The following is a 17824-nucleotide window of genomic DNA, read 5'->3' on the forward strand; positions in this document are numbered from 1 at the left end:
GTTTTTAAAGTTGGCCCTTCACTTTTTTAATGTTAAGATAAATTTTGATAAACTAAAGCCATGAAATAAAACACATGTGGTGTTCTTTAAGGAAAGTCTCTCTTGTAGAGAGACGCACACACGGGCACACACTCACTGAAGCATTAGACTCGACTTTTGAATAGTACCGTATAATTCCGTGGGGTGAGTTTGTGGTCTTTGTTTCACATGTGTCCAATTTTACTCAAGTCATCATAGCGTGTCTCGGAGTACTGTAAGCAGATAAATGTGGGTGTAAGGAGTGAAGATAATAGTTGGTTCTCAACTCCCACCAGCACTTGAAATGTAATCTGCTCTTTCGTTGGTTTTCTTTTATTTCTTTTAACTGAAAAGACTTCCTCAGCCGCTGGAGTCTTGCACATACTAAGCCTTCTCCAGCCTTCAGCTGTCTGCACTCCTCTCCCGGTCACCGCCGTAGCTTTTATTGAGAAAGTGTCCCCGACAAAACACTGAGAGAATCTAAGTTGGAGACCAGAGTTTTCTTAAAACGGTGATCTGTGAGTCTGTTCTCTGTTTTGCACTATCGATTGACCTGCCTCTTCTCTGTGATCTTCCCCGCAGTGTGTACCCCCGTTGGCCTTTCCCGCATGTTCACAGTGATGGGTCAGTTGCTGGTGAAGCCAACAGTAAGTGTGTCGTCTTGTTTGTGAAATAAATGTGTTTACATCTGAGCATCTCTTAGGTTGTGAATTAGCAATCAGAAACATTAGAATATTTCTGTGGGCTTGGGACCTTGTTATTGTTGCTTTTATTTTAATCTTCTTCATCCTTGGAAATCAAATTTGTTTTTGTTTCTAAAATACTAACTACAGACACTCAGGTGGAAATTCCTCTAGCAAATTTTATGACAAAATTTACAAATACTTACAGATATTTTAGGTGTCTGTTGTATCAGTAGTAACTCTGTTATGTTTCAGAATGTGCCACATATATTCCTTGATTAACAGACCAGTTACATCTCTGGGAGTTGTTGCGTGTTCATTTTGATTATACTTTGCAGGTTAATCTCAGAGTTACCATATATTCATTGTGAAGTCGTTTTCAGTTGGCAGTAATCATAATGAATTGTTCCTAATTTCTTTGGCCTCTAGCTATTTTGTCAAATATTTGCTCCCATGAAAATAATTCTTCGCTGCATTTAAGGAACTTGCCATTTACATTATTTTCACGGGTCCTCACCGGCTCAGGTCTGAATGACTCACAACCTGTTCTCTAGTCCACCGACCTCCAGCCTCTGCTCCCGCCCCCTTGTCTGATCCCGCCCTCTGCAGCTGGGGGGCTGTGCCCACAACAGGCCTGTGCTGTCACTTCCAGGCATGTCTGGGGCTTTCTCCCATCCCTGCACCCTGCCTGCTTCAGCCACCTGACAGCCTTCTCAGGCCTGGCTCTGAGGTCGGCTGCATTCACTGCTGTCTTTGAACCTTGCCTCATCTCTTCTTTTAAGTTGAGATAATCAAGCTTCTTTCTCTGCACCACTCATATTCTCCAGTGTATCTCATTGGTAGCACCTATCAAATTATTTTGGTTATATGTTTGTCTTTCCTGTCAGAGTGATTAATCAAGGAAAAATTTGAGGAAATATTGCAGTAGAGGTATTCTTTCAGTAATGCATGCTTAATTTTGAGAGATTTAAAAATAAAGGACTAATAATTTCTTCATATCTTTTTTAAAAATAAAATTGGATTATTTAACATTGCTACATAAATGTATACACACTCAAATAAAACATGCTATCAAATCCTAAAATGCACTTTCCTCTGGAAGAGGTTTTATGACACTGCATTCTTAATTTCTTCCTGATTCTCTGGCAGAGCTTTTTTTTTTTTTTTTGGTCTTTTTCTCTGTTTCTATTTTCTGGCCCCCTAAAGATAGGCATATGTTCCAAGTTCTGTCTTTGGTCTAATGTGGCTCTGCTCCGTTCTCCTGACCACCTCTGCCACTTTCACGACACTTTTATATGTGTAACTCTGGGGAGCAAAAGACTCTGCAAACAAACTACACCACATGATAAATGCTGTGCCTGAGTACCCACGGAGCTGAGAGCTCAGCTCATAGAAAACCGAACTACTTACTTAGTGCCCTTCCCAAAGCTGATTTTTCTTCTAAAGTTGTCTCTTACTAACATTATTCTCAAAACTTTAGTTATCTTTGTCTCTTTTCTTTTTGCTAACACCCACTATTAATGATATTAAGTCAGTCTAGGCTCTATATTTGTGATTAGTACTATATTTTACACACATTTCTCATTTAATCCTGCTAATAAACCCATAAGTTAGGTGGTGGTCTTATTTTATGGCTGAATTATCTGTAGTTCAGGGAGATTAAGTTGGTTGAACAAGATTTCAGATCAGTGTTGGTAGGGTGGGATTTGAACCCAGAGCCGGGTTTCAGACCCTGGACCACTGTTCTATTCTGTCATAAGCTCCAGAGTACTTGAACCACGGTGTTGCTGAATATACTTCACATCTCTTCACCTTTGTACTCTGCTTAGTTTCTGATCCAGATGCCTTTCCCATTTTTAATAAATTAAGCTATCAGGTAAGAGGCTACTATTATCAGAAACACTTGACAAAACTTTTTTCTTCCCACCTAGAAGTTGGGGATTTTTCTTCCTCTGAGCTTTTGTAATGTTTTATTTTTGCTTGGGTTACGACAGGTATTTTAACCCTGTAATTACTTTTTTTGAGTTCATTCTGTCTCTCCTGGACACTAGAATGTAAGCTGTTTGAGGTCAAGGACTGTCTTTAACTCCTCTTTAGGTCCTCATCAGCTCAGAGTGGTGAAGAGTATGGGCTTCAAAAGGCAGATAACTTTTCTTTGCCAAACCCTGTTTCTTGGCACATTATAAGACGGGGGAAGACAACAGTCTGATTTTCACTGGATTGTTGTAGAATCACGGGCATGGGGCACATAAGCATTTAACACAAATATCTGTGTGCCCCTCATTGTCGCTCACTTGAATGAAGACAGACCCATACTATAAGTCACTAATGAACAGTGTGCATTGTAAGAGGAAATCTTTTTGTATGGGCTCGACCTTAAGAAAAGTAAAAACTGGACTGTGGTCCAAACAGTAAGAACGGTGAGAACACTGATCGGAAAGAAACTTGATATGATGACCCACCAAGGTATGGCCCCTTGCCTGCCTTAGGCTCGGAGCGTCTTGGATTAACTCAGCTCAGTCTGCTGCCTGCACCCGTGCTGTACATCTGCGCAGGCCTTCCCACTTTGGACTGGTGCATCGTCTCCTGGGGTAGGCCCTCACTGGCGGCGGCCCTCACTGGCAGCCTGCTGACGTGGGTCAGCCCGTCCTTTTCTCCTAGGTCTGTCAGCTTTTGTTCTTGTTGATTTGTGTGTTATTCTTTATTCATATCTTACTATTTTATTTTGCTACGAGTGCTAGGTCTATTGATAATAAGGGATTATCCATATTTATTGAAATACTAGGAATTACTGGATTGCTCTAAGTAAATTTTATAGAAATTAGGCACCTGATTAGATACCTGATAGGAGTTGCATGCTTTGAGACTCCTTTTTATGAAAATACCTCATCGGGAAGCTGAAAGGCTACACATGTATAGGGTTTCCACCTTTTGCTTTTTCCATCAACTTCTCATAGTTTATTGTTTTGCTGGGAATAAGTAGTTTGGGTTTGAATGATATTAAATATGTCAGCGTTGGGCTTCTTTCAGATTTTCCCCAGAGCTAGGAATATATTTAGGATCATTTCAAGAAGGATAGCTATGTTAAAAAAGCTAGAATTAAACATATTTTAGGTTTTATCAGTTGTGAAGATAGTGCAGATTATAGCCCATATAATGGGTGATTGATCAGTGGTTCTTGTTTTTTTACTAGTGTTGTATGGCAGGGTGGTGAGCGGAGTCTACACAAACACAGTATTTCTCTAGGGTTCTATCTACAGAATGATTTTAATACCAGTAGTCATAATTTGCAGAAAATTTTTAGTTTATACAGATGATGTAAGTGGAAAGTATTGCGTGGTGGTTACTGAGTTTATAGGTCTTTTGTATTAAATATCATATAGGTAAATATAAATGAGAAACCAGTGTTGGACAGAGTGATCTATTCCTTCTTGCTCTAAAATATTGGTTTGGGTGTGAGATAGTGTTTAGTCTTTTGGATGTTGAGAATTCATGCATTTGTTTGTCACTGACAGAGCTGCAGTGTTCTTTAATCCTTTAAATTTAAATATATGTAGATTTTCTAATAGTCAACTTTTGATGTGTTTAGTTATAAGCTAAAATATTTTTCCTTAACTTATAAATAGAATAGTGGGAGTATTTTTATTTTAAATTCCTAATGATTTTGAATCTAAATTCAGTCTAAATCGTAGACCAAATAGCCTAATGCTCTTGCAAGCACTAGTTCTGTAATGTGCATTAGTCAATGGTGTGATCTTTGAATTTAGATTCTTGAAGACCTGGATGAACAGATTTATATTATTACCCTAGAGGAGGAAGCACTCCAGAGACGACTAAATGGTATGTATGTATTCTGTGGTTAGAGCTCAATAAAAAATTATTTAATTCAGAAAAAGACAGCTAATTGAGGGGGAGAAATGCAGGCCTCTTAGCACATTGTGCTGAGTCACCAGGTCAAGATGTAAGAGTAACATGTGAATGTCCCAGGTGAGGACAGCTTTGCTAAAGACTAGTGGCACTGCGGTCAAGCACCCGTCTCTCCCTGTAGCTGTGATTAGGTGGAATTTAGCAAGGCCCGTTCGGTTCTGAGACACTGACCACGAAGGTATCCACTTCTAGTGCTGTGTATTTTAAACATGACGACTTAGTTACTGAGGTTTTGCAAATTTGCATGTTTTCTTAGTGACTTTAATATCTCTATTTCATTTCTTTCCTGTTGAAATCTTAAGATCAAAAGTAGTCTGTCTCTTCACTACTAGGTACCAAATTTGACTGTCTCAGTTGCGCTTAGGAGCTCTGTTGTTATTTGGGAATTCTGTTCGTTATCAGCTGTGATAACCATGTAAGCATGTCAAAGATCTCAAAGTTTAATTTTTATTTACCATCCTTTTGGCTTCAAATGACAAACCAGTGGAAAAAAAGAGTAATGATGTAGTTTAACAAAGAAATGATACAGTTTGGGTAAATTTTCTATTTTACTTAAATGCTTTTTACTCTGCACTCTCTTCTCCTGTGTGGTAGTTGTTTTTTTCTTTAATGTTGAAAACCAGTCCCAAGATCAGATTATTAGGAGCTAACTGTATTTCAGGATCATAATTAAAGAGCAGGTATAAAATGGAAGGTTACTTTAATTATGAAATAGAAAGAAATAGATCTACTTTCTTTAGTTACAAGTAGTGAATTTAAATAATCAACTCAAAGTGTTGCTAACATTTAGACCTTTATTCTTAGATCAAAGAATTTCAGATTTTATCTATTTTAGAGAATTCTTGGCAATAATATTGTTCCTTTGGTACCAATAACTTTTAGATTGGAACTACATGTATCTTTTTTTCTTCTAATGTTATTAAAGGTATTTTAATATTTAAGCCCATTTTATTTCAGAATTACAACTTTTCTCAATAGTGTCAGCTTTATAAAATTTCATTAAAGTAGTAAATATAATAAATTTGTCTTACTTAGGTAGTCTTGCTAATATGTGATAAATATGCCTGAACTATCCTGCTGCTGCCTGCAATGTGCAGTTATGTTTCAGCCTGAAGTAGATGGCCTTTCTGTCTTCACAGATCAGGAGGCTGAGAAGTAGGAAGGGTAAAAGATAGTGCCCCTTGGGGGCACCTGGGCAGCTCAGTTGGTTAAGCGTTCGACTTCTCATCTCAGCTCAGGTCTGTAACTCAGAGTTGTGGGTTTGGGCCCCACAGTAGACTCCACGCTGGATGTGGAACCTATTTAACTAAAAAAAAAAATACAGCGCCCCATCAGTTAAAGAATTTGAGTTAAAACTAAACCGAAATACAGCCTTTTCCCACTTTTTACTTCAGGAAAAAGTCCCCCTAGAATCTTTTTTTGATCCTTTGACTTCTCAAATGCAAAAATGGATCATTATGGCTAAAGAAATTGAAAAAGAAGTAGTTGCCAGAAGGCTAGGTATATTACAAATTGAAGCCAAACCCAAGTAAACAAAATACCCTGACTAGCACAGAAATATAATATGGAGAGGATTAAGCATTATAGCTAATGCTTAGTATAATTTTGTTTTCTCCCATTTTGGTAAGCTATGCACCATTTCTAAGTGCTCTGTTGGTAGGTTGTTAAATTCTTTCTGCTGACCCTCTTTAATGATATGTTGGAGTAGTTGCTGTAGTGTTGTAGTTTGCTCCTTGTTAGCACTGTGGACTGTTTCAGGTGGAAGACAACAGGCTTGTAACACAGACGGTTCTATAGCAAAGCGTCCCACTCTTGATCTCAGTTCAGGTCTTCATCTCAGGGTCCTGAATTTAAGCTCTATGTTGAGCATGGAACCTACTTTAAAAAGTATAGATCATAGAAGGTAAGTAGTAGGAATCATCCCTGTGGGTTTTATTTCATCTAGTATTATGCCAAGTGTATTTTGTTTTAACAGTTATTTTGCATTTTAAATTCTTCTTAAAAAGTGAATTTAAAATAGTTTTTAATCTGGGCTCTAATTTCCTTAAAGATTTTATTTATTTATTCAAGATAGATCACATGTATACAAGCATGGGAGGGGAGGGGTAGAGGGAGAGGGAAAAGCAGCTCCCCTCTGAGCAGGGAGCCCAACGTGGGCTTGATACCAGGACCCTGGGGTCGTGACCTGAGCCAAAGGCAGATGCTTAACTGACTGCACCACCCTCACATCCTATATTCTGGGCTATTGAAAAGAAATACAGAATAATAAGAGTAAAAGATTAAAAAAATTTTACAGCAGTGATGTATCCCAGAATTCCTGGTGGTGGTTTGCTAGTGGCCCTTGAGTGTGCTTTTCTTGGTCTGTGTGGGGATGTGTGATGCAGATCACAGGAGCCTTTGGGACATTGGCATGGTTTGCTCTGAGCTCAGCTTCACAGTCATTGAAAAAACATAACACTTTTTTTTTTTTTCTTGGAGATGTGTACCTTGTTTTGGTAGTTATTACATTACTGGAGTTGAATTTCTGTGCATGGGTTTTAAAGTATCAGTATAGCTTTTTGATGGGATACTTGCCCGTGACTTTTCCATTGTTCCTGTTTATCGCTTGTTGGTGCTAGTTTTGTTCTTACTAATATTAGTATTACTTCAGAAAATTTGTTAATAAGAACCTATACACTCATATACTATAAATCACTATGAATACTCTAATCACTGTCTGAGGAAGCCGTCCTGTTAGCGGTCTGCGTGGCTGCTTCTCCCCCTTTTTGGTTTGCTGCTCATCTTCTTCTAAGCACCAGACCTTGAGCAGATGAATTTAAATTCTGAGTCTCAAGATCACAGATGAGTTGGCTGAAGAAGAGGAAAAACAAGGGCAAAGATCTATAAGATTTTATCCAGAACTAGAATACTTGAAAGCAAGAGAAATCGTTGATGGGAGTCGTGTGTATTCCTGGACCGGAGGGAGCCCCAGATCTCTAGCCATCTGATGCAGACAGCCCTCCCCAGTGTCCACATCACCATGGCAGGAGCGAGATCTCAGGACTCAGCCCCGTCCTTGTGAGGCTCTGCTCCTCTGTCTCCTGCACACAACCTTCTTTGCTATCTGCGTTGAGGCGAGGAGTAGTGCTTGCATCCTGCCCTTCCCTCTTCTGCAGTCGGCATAAGGAGCCCGGAATATTCAAGACCCTGGCATCTCAGGTGGACCTCGCCTCTCTCTGTGTCGCATTTCTGACCTGATTTCCCACTGTCGTGAGCTCCTGAAACTCTGCTTATACCATGTGGAACCACGCGGGCCTCAGAGCTGCTGGCTCCCAGCAGCAGAGCCACCCAGACCCTCATTTTCTCCCTCTTGCTGGAAGAAACTTGGCCCTCCCAGCACACACGGCTTCTCAGGCCCTCCAGATGGTAGCTCTGTTCTCGCCCGCGTCCTGCACTCCACTCCCCCAGGAGCTTAGGCAGGCCTCCTCTCATTCTCTTCTGCCGCTTTCACACACTTCGAGTCTCTTGTCATTAGATCGTGACCCGATTACTTCTCCCTTTTCCCTTCAGCCCTCTCCGTCCGGACGGTTCCTCTTCTATCCTTAAGGTTTTAGTTCTTGTTCATGATCATTCTTTCTGCCACTCTTCCTGTCACAACTGGTGATTTCAGTGTCTGCGTGGATGACCTTTCCGGGCTGCTTGGCCATCCACAGACCTCTCTCTTAATGGTCTTCCTCAGCCGCTTGCTGCCTGGGGCCCAGCGCAGGCCTGTCACTAGCGCTGACAAGTTCTCTTGCCGTCTCAACCGTCAGTCACCCTGCTCTCCAGCTCGCTGCCTGAGGTGTGCCATGCCCTGTGGTTCTTCATGCCGTCTGTCCGTCTTGATAACTTTTTACTGCCTTTTCTCCCTCGCTTCCCTCAGACCCTCGATGCCTCGTGCGGTTTAAATTCCCGGGCCGTCGTTTGACTCAGTGCCCCGCTCTCTCAGTTTCCTTCCCTCTCTGCTTCGCTGAACGCTAGCCGTGGTCATAGCCAGCTCTTGGTGTTCTCAGCACACACCTATTCAGCTGCCTTCCTGGCCTTTCCTTAAAGGTACGATGGTGTGTTAGACGTACTTTACATTCCCCTGGAGTTATTTTCTATCTTCTTTTTCCTCAAGACTTCATTACCCTCAGTCTCAGCCGATGGCCTTGCTTCCTCGTTTCTTGAGAAAAATAGAAGCAAGCATGCTGAGATGCTGACAGCCTTTTTCCTTCATATTGATTCACCTACCTGCTGCTCCCCTCACACATGCCGCCTTTCTCTGATGGTGTGACTGGACTGTCCATGCTTCTGGCGAAGTTCAGCCCTCCCGCCGTGCACTGGGTTCAGTCCCTTCTCCCTGATTGAAGGACACGCTGATGGCCGTTCTACTGTCTCTCTGACGTAACCAGCCTTTCTCCAACTGGATCATTTCCTTCAGCACAGAATATGCTATAATTTTTCTCAATAGAATGAACAAATGGGAGGAAGGAAGGGAGGAAGGGAGGAAATGAAATCAGTCTGTCTTGACTTCCTACCCCTTCCGGCTTATCATCTCATCGCTTTGCTTGTCTTGATAGCAGAACTCTCGGGGTTGTACCCTCATCAGTTTCATTGCCGTGCTCCACGTTGGGTTTTGGTGCCGCTCTCGCCTCCACTGCTGTACTGACGGTGCTGTTGTCGAGTTGGCTGGTGACCTCGGAGTCTTCACCTGCACTCCTCATTCCACTGGGTTTTCAGTGCACTACTTCCTTGTTCCTTTACTTAAGGAGATGCTGCTTCTCAAACAACTGCTGGTTTTTCTCTGGTTCCGTAGCTGCTTCTCACTGGAACGCCTCATACCTCAGTCCGTAAACTCCTCTCTTGTTTGTTTACCTGCACTCCTTTTTGGTTATCTTATCTGGTCTTGTGGCTTTGAATGCCATTTGTATGCTGCTGACCTCTCCTTTGACCTCTCCATCCGTCTAGTAGACATTTCTACTTGGATGCCTGATAAGCATCTCAAACATATCTTGTCCCGAATCAGCTAAAGATCTCATACCCCATTTCTGCTTCTGTTAGAGCCAACCTGTCTCTATAGGTGGCAAATCCATTCTTTTAGGTGCTGAGGCCGATTCCTTAGAGGCTCTTTCTCGTAATTCCCATATGGATTCCTTTAGCAAAGTTGTTGTCTCCAGCGTCAAAGCATCTGCTTGCATGTCACCACCTTGGTTTGAGTGACTGTCTCCTGTTGATTAGATTGTTGTGCTAGTTTCCTGATTACCCTCCATGTGTCTGTTTTTGGCCTTGTAAGTCAGAAGAAGTGCTTGAGATGTAAGATCGTCTCCCGTATTTGCCTCAAAGTTCTCTAGTGGCCTCCTTTTTCAGTCTGAAAAAAACCAGTTTTTGCAGTGGTTCCCTTTCTGCTCCCCATGTGCTCTCTGACTTCCTTCCCTGCAGTCTCCTTGCAGTTCTTCCCTGGCCCGTCACCTCCAGTCCCAGGGCATCGTGTTTCCCTTTTGCCTTCTGTCTTTCGGGTCTTTACCTAAAGAGCCCCTTCTTGGTGGGCTTTTCCATGTTGGAGCCTTGTGGACATGATTCATACTGCCAGGCTCTACCTCTGCCCTGGCACTTCTCTCCCTCTTTCCTGCCTTGTTTTCCTGCAACACCTTCCATTTTCTCACGTACTGTTTTTTAGATATTGCCAGTTTCTCCATAGTAGGACAGGAGCGGCACAGGAGCAGGGATTTTTGTTTTTTTTCTTCCTTTCTGTGCTCCTGATCCCATGATATCCCCAGTCACATAGTGGGGTGGTGAAAACTGTTGCATGAGTAAACGAAGAGATGAAAGACATGCATGATGGAGATGGCATTTTACCATAAAGAAGTGAAGAAGGCAGAAGAAATAAAATTTGGTGATAGAATAAAAGAATTACATGGAGACAGTATTTAGGAAGGCCCACAGTAGAGACCTCTGAAGACAAGCCAAGACTGTGGGGACCTTATGCCCTGGGGTGTTAGTAGAGAAGCCGAGATAAGGTGATTTCCCCTAGTGTGAAGCCCTGAAATTCGAGCAATCAAGACCCATTTCTACTCCAAGACCCCAGAAGAGTAGCCCAACAGAAAGTCCCATTACATTAATTGTGGTAGAAAATCTTTTGTAATTCCTACTTAGGGTTACTAGGATGCATATATCATTAGCATGTTTAAATGTTTAAGTAATGCAGCAGCATTAATTGAAATAATTAGCTTTCGTGTGTATATAGCCTATGGGTGTACTGGGTAACTTTAGAAGTACCATAATGAATAGGAATTATTTTTTATTGTTTAAGTTCAAAACCTTGACAGTTCTTTTAATGTAATTTATTTTAAAATATTGTAGACTTTGAACTTAATGATTCAATTCAATTTTTTAAGGTACTATTTTCATCTTCATGATAAAAAGTATATCGCTTTTGGTAGTAATTTCTTTTCTGCTTGATTTGGATCTTCTTTTGAAAGTCTTTTTCACTGAAGCTTGTATTAAGTCTTTCTTTGTGGAGTGTCAAGTTGCAGTACCTTTGTATTCTGAAAAATAGAAGATTGAAAAAAAATAACTCAGTCAATACAGTTACCTGTCAGAAGCAACTGGTCACCATCAGTTATAGAATCTTGCCTGTTTATCACGAAGTTGAGTTTGCCAGGCAGTTGCATGATGGTGACAAGGTTTACAGTGTATATACTTGGTTTAGAGTAGTGGCACCTGTCAGAGGCATTTTTTTATCATCGCTGTCAGTACAGTTTGCTGATTTGGTCATTACTTGTCTGAAGTCTTTCAGGTGACACCCTTAATGTTGTAAGGAAGCTTGTATCACATCTTCTGTTTTCTACATACCTTCATCTTGACTTTCTTTAGCAGTTCTGTAGTCTAGCAATGGTTATTCTAGGAATAGGATTTGCTGTTGGTCATGTCACTGAAGTTGAGATTATGTCAAATGTATCACGCCCTGGGCCCCTTTGAGCAGTGATGGGCTTGCACTGGCTGAAGGTGATCAGATATCAGCTCTCATCAACAACACATACATAGCAAAAATTGTTGACACTCCGTGACCCCCCTTTTTGGCAGTATTGTGATAGAACAAAGTGTCTATTAATATCTTGACTTCCTAAGCTAATAGGAAGAATATTAACTCTTCTGGCAAAACGAATTGAATGGTTTCTTTTTAGTAAGATCACCAACATTTGGGTCCAAATGTCTGAAACAACGAGAGATACCTTGTTAACAATTTATTCAGCTTCTGGAGCCATATAAACACTTTCTTGACCATAAATTGTGTCCCAAACAAATGGTTCGTTGCATGATGAAATGAGGTAACTAAAGAGAGGTAAGGTAAGATACAGTATTGGTAGATGGGGAGTAGTTGGGAGTAACAAACTGTAGAACAACTTAAGAGTCAAGTATCATATATCCTCTGAGCTTTAGAGGGCGATTGCTATATATAAATGATCTATATTTGTTAGCAGAAGATAAAATTCAATATACACGAGTTGCTTGTTCAACCACAACCTATTTGGATGATAGTATTCCTGATAGTACCATATATAAATATGAAATTAAAAAAAATCTTAATATCTTATCTAGTTGAAGATCTACCAATAACTTATATCTAAAGTTAAAAAAAAAAAAGCAGTACACCGTGAGCAACAACTTTAACTGTATATAGCTTTTTTAAAAAAAAGTTTTATCTATTTGAGAGAGAGAAAAGAGGGCACAAATGGGGTGAGGGGCAGGAGGGACAAGCCACCTCCCAGCAGAGCCTGATGCAGGGCTCAATCCCAGGACCCCAGGATCCCAACCTGAGTGGAAGCCAGAGGCTTAGCCGACTGAGCCACACAGCTGTGCCAGTACATAGATTTCTATAATGCTCTTAAAGCTGATTGTTTAATATTTTCTGTCTTGCTGTGGTCATTTGTAATGAGAGTATATTTGAATTTTCAAATTGTGTTGTATGTCAAATGTCTTACATTGCTTGATTCGGTACTTAGCCATAGTTTTGAGGATATGTCATGAGTCAATAGAAACTAACATTTTAACAAATACTAGCATTGCAGATGAAATAGAAATAGAGTGTTTGAGTATATGGATTGTCCATCCCTTTTATAGATAATAACAGTTCGTTGATGCTGAGATAGATGTTGTAGAGATTTTAATGTCCAGGCTTCAGTTTTCAAAAACTTTCTGGGGTCTGCCTCATTGGCAGTGGCTCTGTGCTGAATGATAATGGGGGTTTGCTTTGGGGACTCTTCACTCTATGAAGTTTTAGGAGTCTTGGGCTTTAAACATCAAAATTATCTGTCTAAGTGATTAGAAATAATTAGAAAGTGGGGCACCTGGGTGGCTCAGTGGGTTAGGCCTCTGCCTTCGGCTCAGGTCATGATCTCAGGGTCCTGGGATCGAGCCCCGAGTCGGGCTCTCTGCTCAGTGGGAGCCCGTTTCCTCCTCTCTCTCTGCCTGCCTCTGCCTACTTGTGATCTCTGTCAAATAAATAAATAAGATCTTTAAAAAAAAGGAAGTAATTAAAAAGTACTTGAGGGACCTTATAATCTGGTCATAGAGATCACATTGGTCAGTTTAATGAGGTATTAAGTATAATCAAAATTTTAGAGAGTTACTCAGGCAACAGATTTTCTAATCAACTTTTTTGGGTTATATGCTAAATTTAAAAAATGAAAAACTAATCAGCTTATAATAGGGGTGTCTATTTCTAAATAGTATTCATTAGAGACTGAGTTTAGGACACTAAATTATTTAGGGAGGTTTATTGCTTCACATTATTTGAATTATTTATATACCAATGTAGAGATTCATGTTTATTTTAAAAAATGCATTACATATTTTAAATTAAATAGTATCTGCCCTTTAACACATGAATGTCAGTTAAAGCTGTCTTATGTATTAAGGCTTAGTTATTGAAGAAATGCTAGGCTTTGGGAAATTTTGTTATCTTGGACGCAAAATACTTTCAATACCACACTAGTTTTTCAGCTTAAGAATAAAGCCAGGAAAAGTTGCCTTCAGCTATTAGTTTTCCTGAATCCAAAGAGACGGGTGGGGCAGGATCAAAAATACTTACTTGATCAAAGTTATTGGCTCTGAAGGTATTCTTACCTGTGAGAGGAAGATGAAAGGTGTTGTTTTTATTGCACGCTAGTAACAGTGTAATTTTGAACTAATTGGTGTTGAACTGCCAATCACCTAGGGGAATGCAAATAGATACTCTTCTAATTTCCTTTGAGGTAGTGAAATCTTATGTCGAGGCTGGAAGAAAAACAGAATAATACCGTTAAATTGACCTTAAATGAGCTGCTTTGTGGTTTTCTTGGAGAATCCCTTTTTATTTTTCATGACTAGTCCAGACAGGTTTTGTCTACCAATTTGACTTATTGACTAGACAATGCTGACATGGAACATGTTAGATTCATTTTGAAATAAAGTAAGGATAATACAATTGTTCAGGATATTTTGATGATTTTTTTTGGTGCAACTTAAATTGCCTTCACATTTCAGTGCGTGTTTGCAGTGTGTCTTAATTCCTTACAATAGCCATCATTCCTTTTGGTCATTTGTGATGGAAGATTCTGCCTATAAACAAGCTTGCTCTTCTCACTAAGGTCATGTTACATATACAGTAAAGGATGGCAGTGTGTTTGGAAATTGTGTTATTCCAGGTGAATCTAATCATTTAATGAGAGAATGCTTTGTTTGAAGAAAATGAGAATGTATTCTTAATTTTTGTGTGCAAGTCAGTCAATATTTATTAATTATTGTGTGCCTAGCATTGTGTCACCTAAAAATAAAAACGCAGCATTTCAGAAATACGACTGTATTTCTCCTAGATATCTGGATTGAGCTCTGTAGACATCAAACCCGCAGAGCGGGCACTTGTATCTTTTCATGTAGCTTAAAGTTGGTGCCAGGAATACTGTTTCTTCTGAGATCTGTTCCCTTTCAGAATTCTGAATAATCATCAGATTATTTTTTTGTGCACTGAACTGGTTACTGGAATAATGCTGCTGCTGCTGCTGCTGCTTTTTTAACTTCTTTGTTTTATTTATTTTTATTATGTTATGTTAGTCACCATACAGTACGTCATTAGTTTTTGATGCAGTGTTGCATGATTCATTGTTTGCATATAAGACCAAGCGCTCCACTCAGTATGTGCCCTCCTTAATGCCCATCACTGGGCCAACCCATCTCCCTACCCCGCTCCCCTCTAAAACCCTCAGTTTGTTTCCCGGAGTCCATAGTCTCTGATGGTTCATCTCCCTCTCCAATTTCCCCCCTTCATTTTCCCCTTCCTTCTCCTAATGTTCTCCATGCTATTCCTTATGTTCCACAAATAAATGAAACATATGTAATTGGCTTTCTCTGCTTGACTTATTTCACTCAGCATAATCTCCTCCAGTCCCGTCCATGTTGATACAAAAGTTGGTTATTCATCCTTTCTGATGGCTGCGTAATATTCCATTGTATATATGGACCACATCTTCTTGATCCATTCATCCATTGAAGGGCATCTTAGCTCTTTATTTTATTTATTTATTTATGTATGTATTTATTGAAGACACTGTCTTATTTCCATTGGATATTTTCCCCTGCTTTGTCGAAGATTATTTGACCATAGAGTTGAGGGTTCCTATCTGGGCTCTCTATTCTGTTCCATTGGTCTATGTGTCTATTTTTGTGCCAGTACCATGCTGTCTTGGTGATCACAGCTTTGTAGTAAAGCTTGAAATCAGGCAGTGTGATACCCTTACCTTTGTTTTTCTTTTTCAACGTTTCCTTGATGATTCGGGGTCTTTTCTGGTTCCATACAAATTTTAGGATTATTTATTCCAGTACTTTGAAAAATGCTATTGGTATTTTGATCAGGATGGTATTGAAGGTATAGATTGCTCTGGGCAGCATAGACATTTTAACAATGTTTATTCTTCTGATCCATGAGCATGGAATGTCTTTCTTTTTATGTCTTCTTCGATTTCTTACATGAGTGTTCTGTAGTTTCTAGAGTGTAGATCCTTTACCTCTTCAGTTAGGTTTATTCCAAGGTATCTTAAGGTTTTTGGTGCTATTATAAATGGAATTGATTCTCTAGTTTCTCTTTCTACAGTTACATGTTAGTGTATAAGAAAGCAACTGATTTCTGTGTATTGATTTTGTATCCTGCCACATGACTGAATTGCTGTGTGAGTTATAGTAATTTGGGGGTGGTATCTTTTGGGTTTTCCACGTAAAGTATCAAGTCACCTGTGAAGAAAGAGAGTTTGACTTCTTTTACAATTTGAATACCTTTTACTTCTTTTTTTTGTCTCACTGCTGTTCCTAGGACTTCTAGTACTCTATTGAACAGTAGTGGTGAGAGTGGGCATCCTTGTCGTGTTTCTGTTAAGGGAAAGGCTGTCAGCTTTTCCCCTTTGAAAATGATATTGCTGTGGGTTTTTCGTAGATGGATTTTATGAAATTGAGGTATGTTCCCTCTATTCCTGTACCCTGAAGAGTTTTAATCAGGAAAGGATACTGTATTTTATCAAATGCCTTTTCTGCATCAATTGAGAGGACCGTGTGGTTCCCCCCTCTCCTTTTATTCATGTTTTCTATCACATTGATTGATTTGCGAATGTTGAACCACTTTTGCATCCGAGGGATAAATCGCACCTTGTTGTAGATAATCCTTTTAATGTACATTTGAATCCTCTGAGCTAGAATCTTGTTGAGAATTTTGGCATCCATATTCAGCAGGGATATTGGTCCAAAATTCTCCTTTTTGATGGGGTCTTTGCCTGGCTTTGGGATCAAGGTAATGCTGGCCTCTTTGAAGAGTCTGGAAGTTTTCCTTCTGTCTCTATTTTTTGAAACAGCTTCAGGAAATAGATATTATTTCATCTTTGAATGTTTGGTAGAATTTCCAAGGGAGCCCATCAGGTCCTGGATTCTTATTTCTTGGGAGGTTTTTGATCACTGCTTCAATCTCATTACTGGTTATTGGTCTACTCAAGTCGTCGGTTTCTTCTTGTTTCAGTCTTGGTAGTTTATAGGTTTATAGGAATGCATTCATTTCTTCCAGGTTGCTTAACTTACTGGCATATAGCTGTTGATAATAATTTCTGATGCATTTCCTTGGTGTTAGTCATGATCTCTCCCCTTTCGTTCATGGTTTTATTAATTTGGGTCCTTTTTCTTATCTCTTGGGTAAGTCTGGCCAGTGGTTTATTGATCTCACTGATTCTTTCAAGGAAGCAGCTTCTAGCTTTGTTGATGTGTTCTGCTGTATTTCTGGTTTCTATTTCATTGGTCTCTGCTCTAGTCTTAATTATTTCCTTTCTCACGTGTGGGTTAGGCTTAATTTGTTGTTGATTCTCCAGTTGTTTAAGGTGTAAAGATAGTTTATATATTCGGGATTTTTCTATTTTTTTGAGTGAGGCTTGGATGGCTGTGTATTTCCCTCTCAGGACTGCCTTTGCCATATCCCACCCCAGCTTCTGGATCAGTGTGTCTTCATCCTCACTGGCTTCCATGAATTGTTTAAGTTCTTTGATTTCCTGGTTGACTCAAACATTCTTGAGCAGGGTGGTTTTTAGCTTCCAAGTGTTTGAATTTCTTCCAAACTTTTTCTTGTGATTGAGTTCCAGTTTCAAAGCATTTTGGTCTGAGAATATGTAGGGAATAATATCCTTCTTTCGATAGTGGTTGAGACCTGATTTCTGACCCAGTATGTGGTCTATTCTGGAGAAAGTTCCATGTGCGCTCAAGAAGAATGAGTATTCTGTTGTTTTAGGGTGGAATGTTCTGTATATATCTATGAGGTCTATCTGATCCAATGTGTCATTCAAAACTCTTGTTTCTTTGCGGATTTTCTGCTTAGATGATCTGTCTGTTGCTGAGAGTAGAGTGTTGAGGTCTCCTACAATTAATGTATTCTTATCGATATGTGTCTTTATTTTGGTTAACAGGTGGCTTATGTGTTTGGCTACTCCCACATTGGGGGCATAGATATTTACAATTGTTAGATCTTTAAGAATGATACAGTGTGGGGCACCTGGGTGGCTCAGTGGGTTAAAGCCTCTGCCTTCAGCTCAGGCCATGATCTCAGGGTCCTGGGATCGAGTCCGGCATCAGGCTCTCTGCTCGGCAGGGAATCTGCTTCCCCCTCCTTCTCTCTCTGCCTGCCTCTCTGCCTA

The 17824-nt window shown here is 40.0% G+C and overlaps 1 protein-coding gene across 4 annotated transcripts in view; it reads left to right on the forward strand.

Moving 5' to 3' along the window:
• The window catches only part of LMBR1 (limb development membrane protein 1), a 157509-nt gene that overhangs the window by 94681 nt on the left and 45004 nt on the right, over positions 1–17824 (forward strand). For all 4 annotated transcript variants that reach the window (XM_032303985.1, XM_032303987.1, XM_032303986.1 and 1 more), the window contains 2 exons: positions 601–665; positions 4469–4541. In XM_032303985.1, the coding sequence (XP_032159876.1) occupies positions 601–665; positions 4469–4541 (138 nt within the window). The remainder of the gene's footprint in view (positions 1–600; positions 666–4468; positions 4542–17824) is intronic.

The sequence above is a fragment of the Mustela erminea genome, chromosome 11, assembly GCF_009829155.1.
Source record: "Mustela erminea isolate mMusErm1 chromosome 11, mMusErm1.Pri, whole genome shotgun sequence".
NCBI classification, from domain to species: Eukaryota; Metazoa; Chordata; class Mammalia; order Carnivora; family Mustelidae; genus Mustela; species Mustela erminea.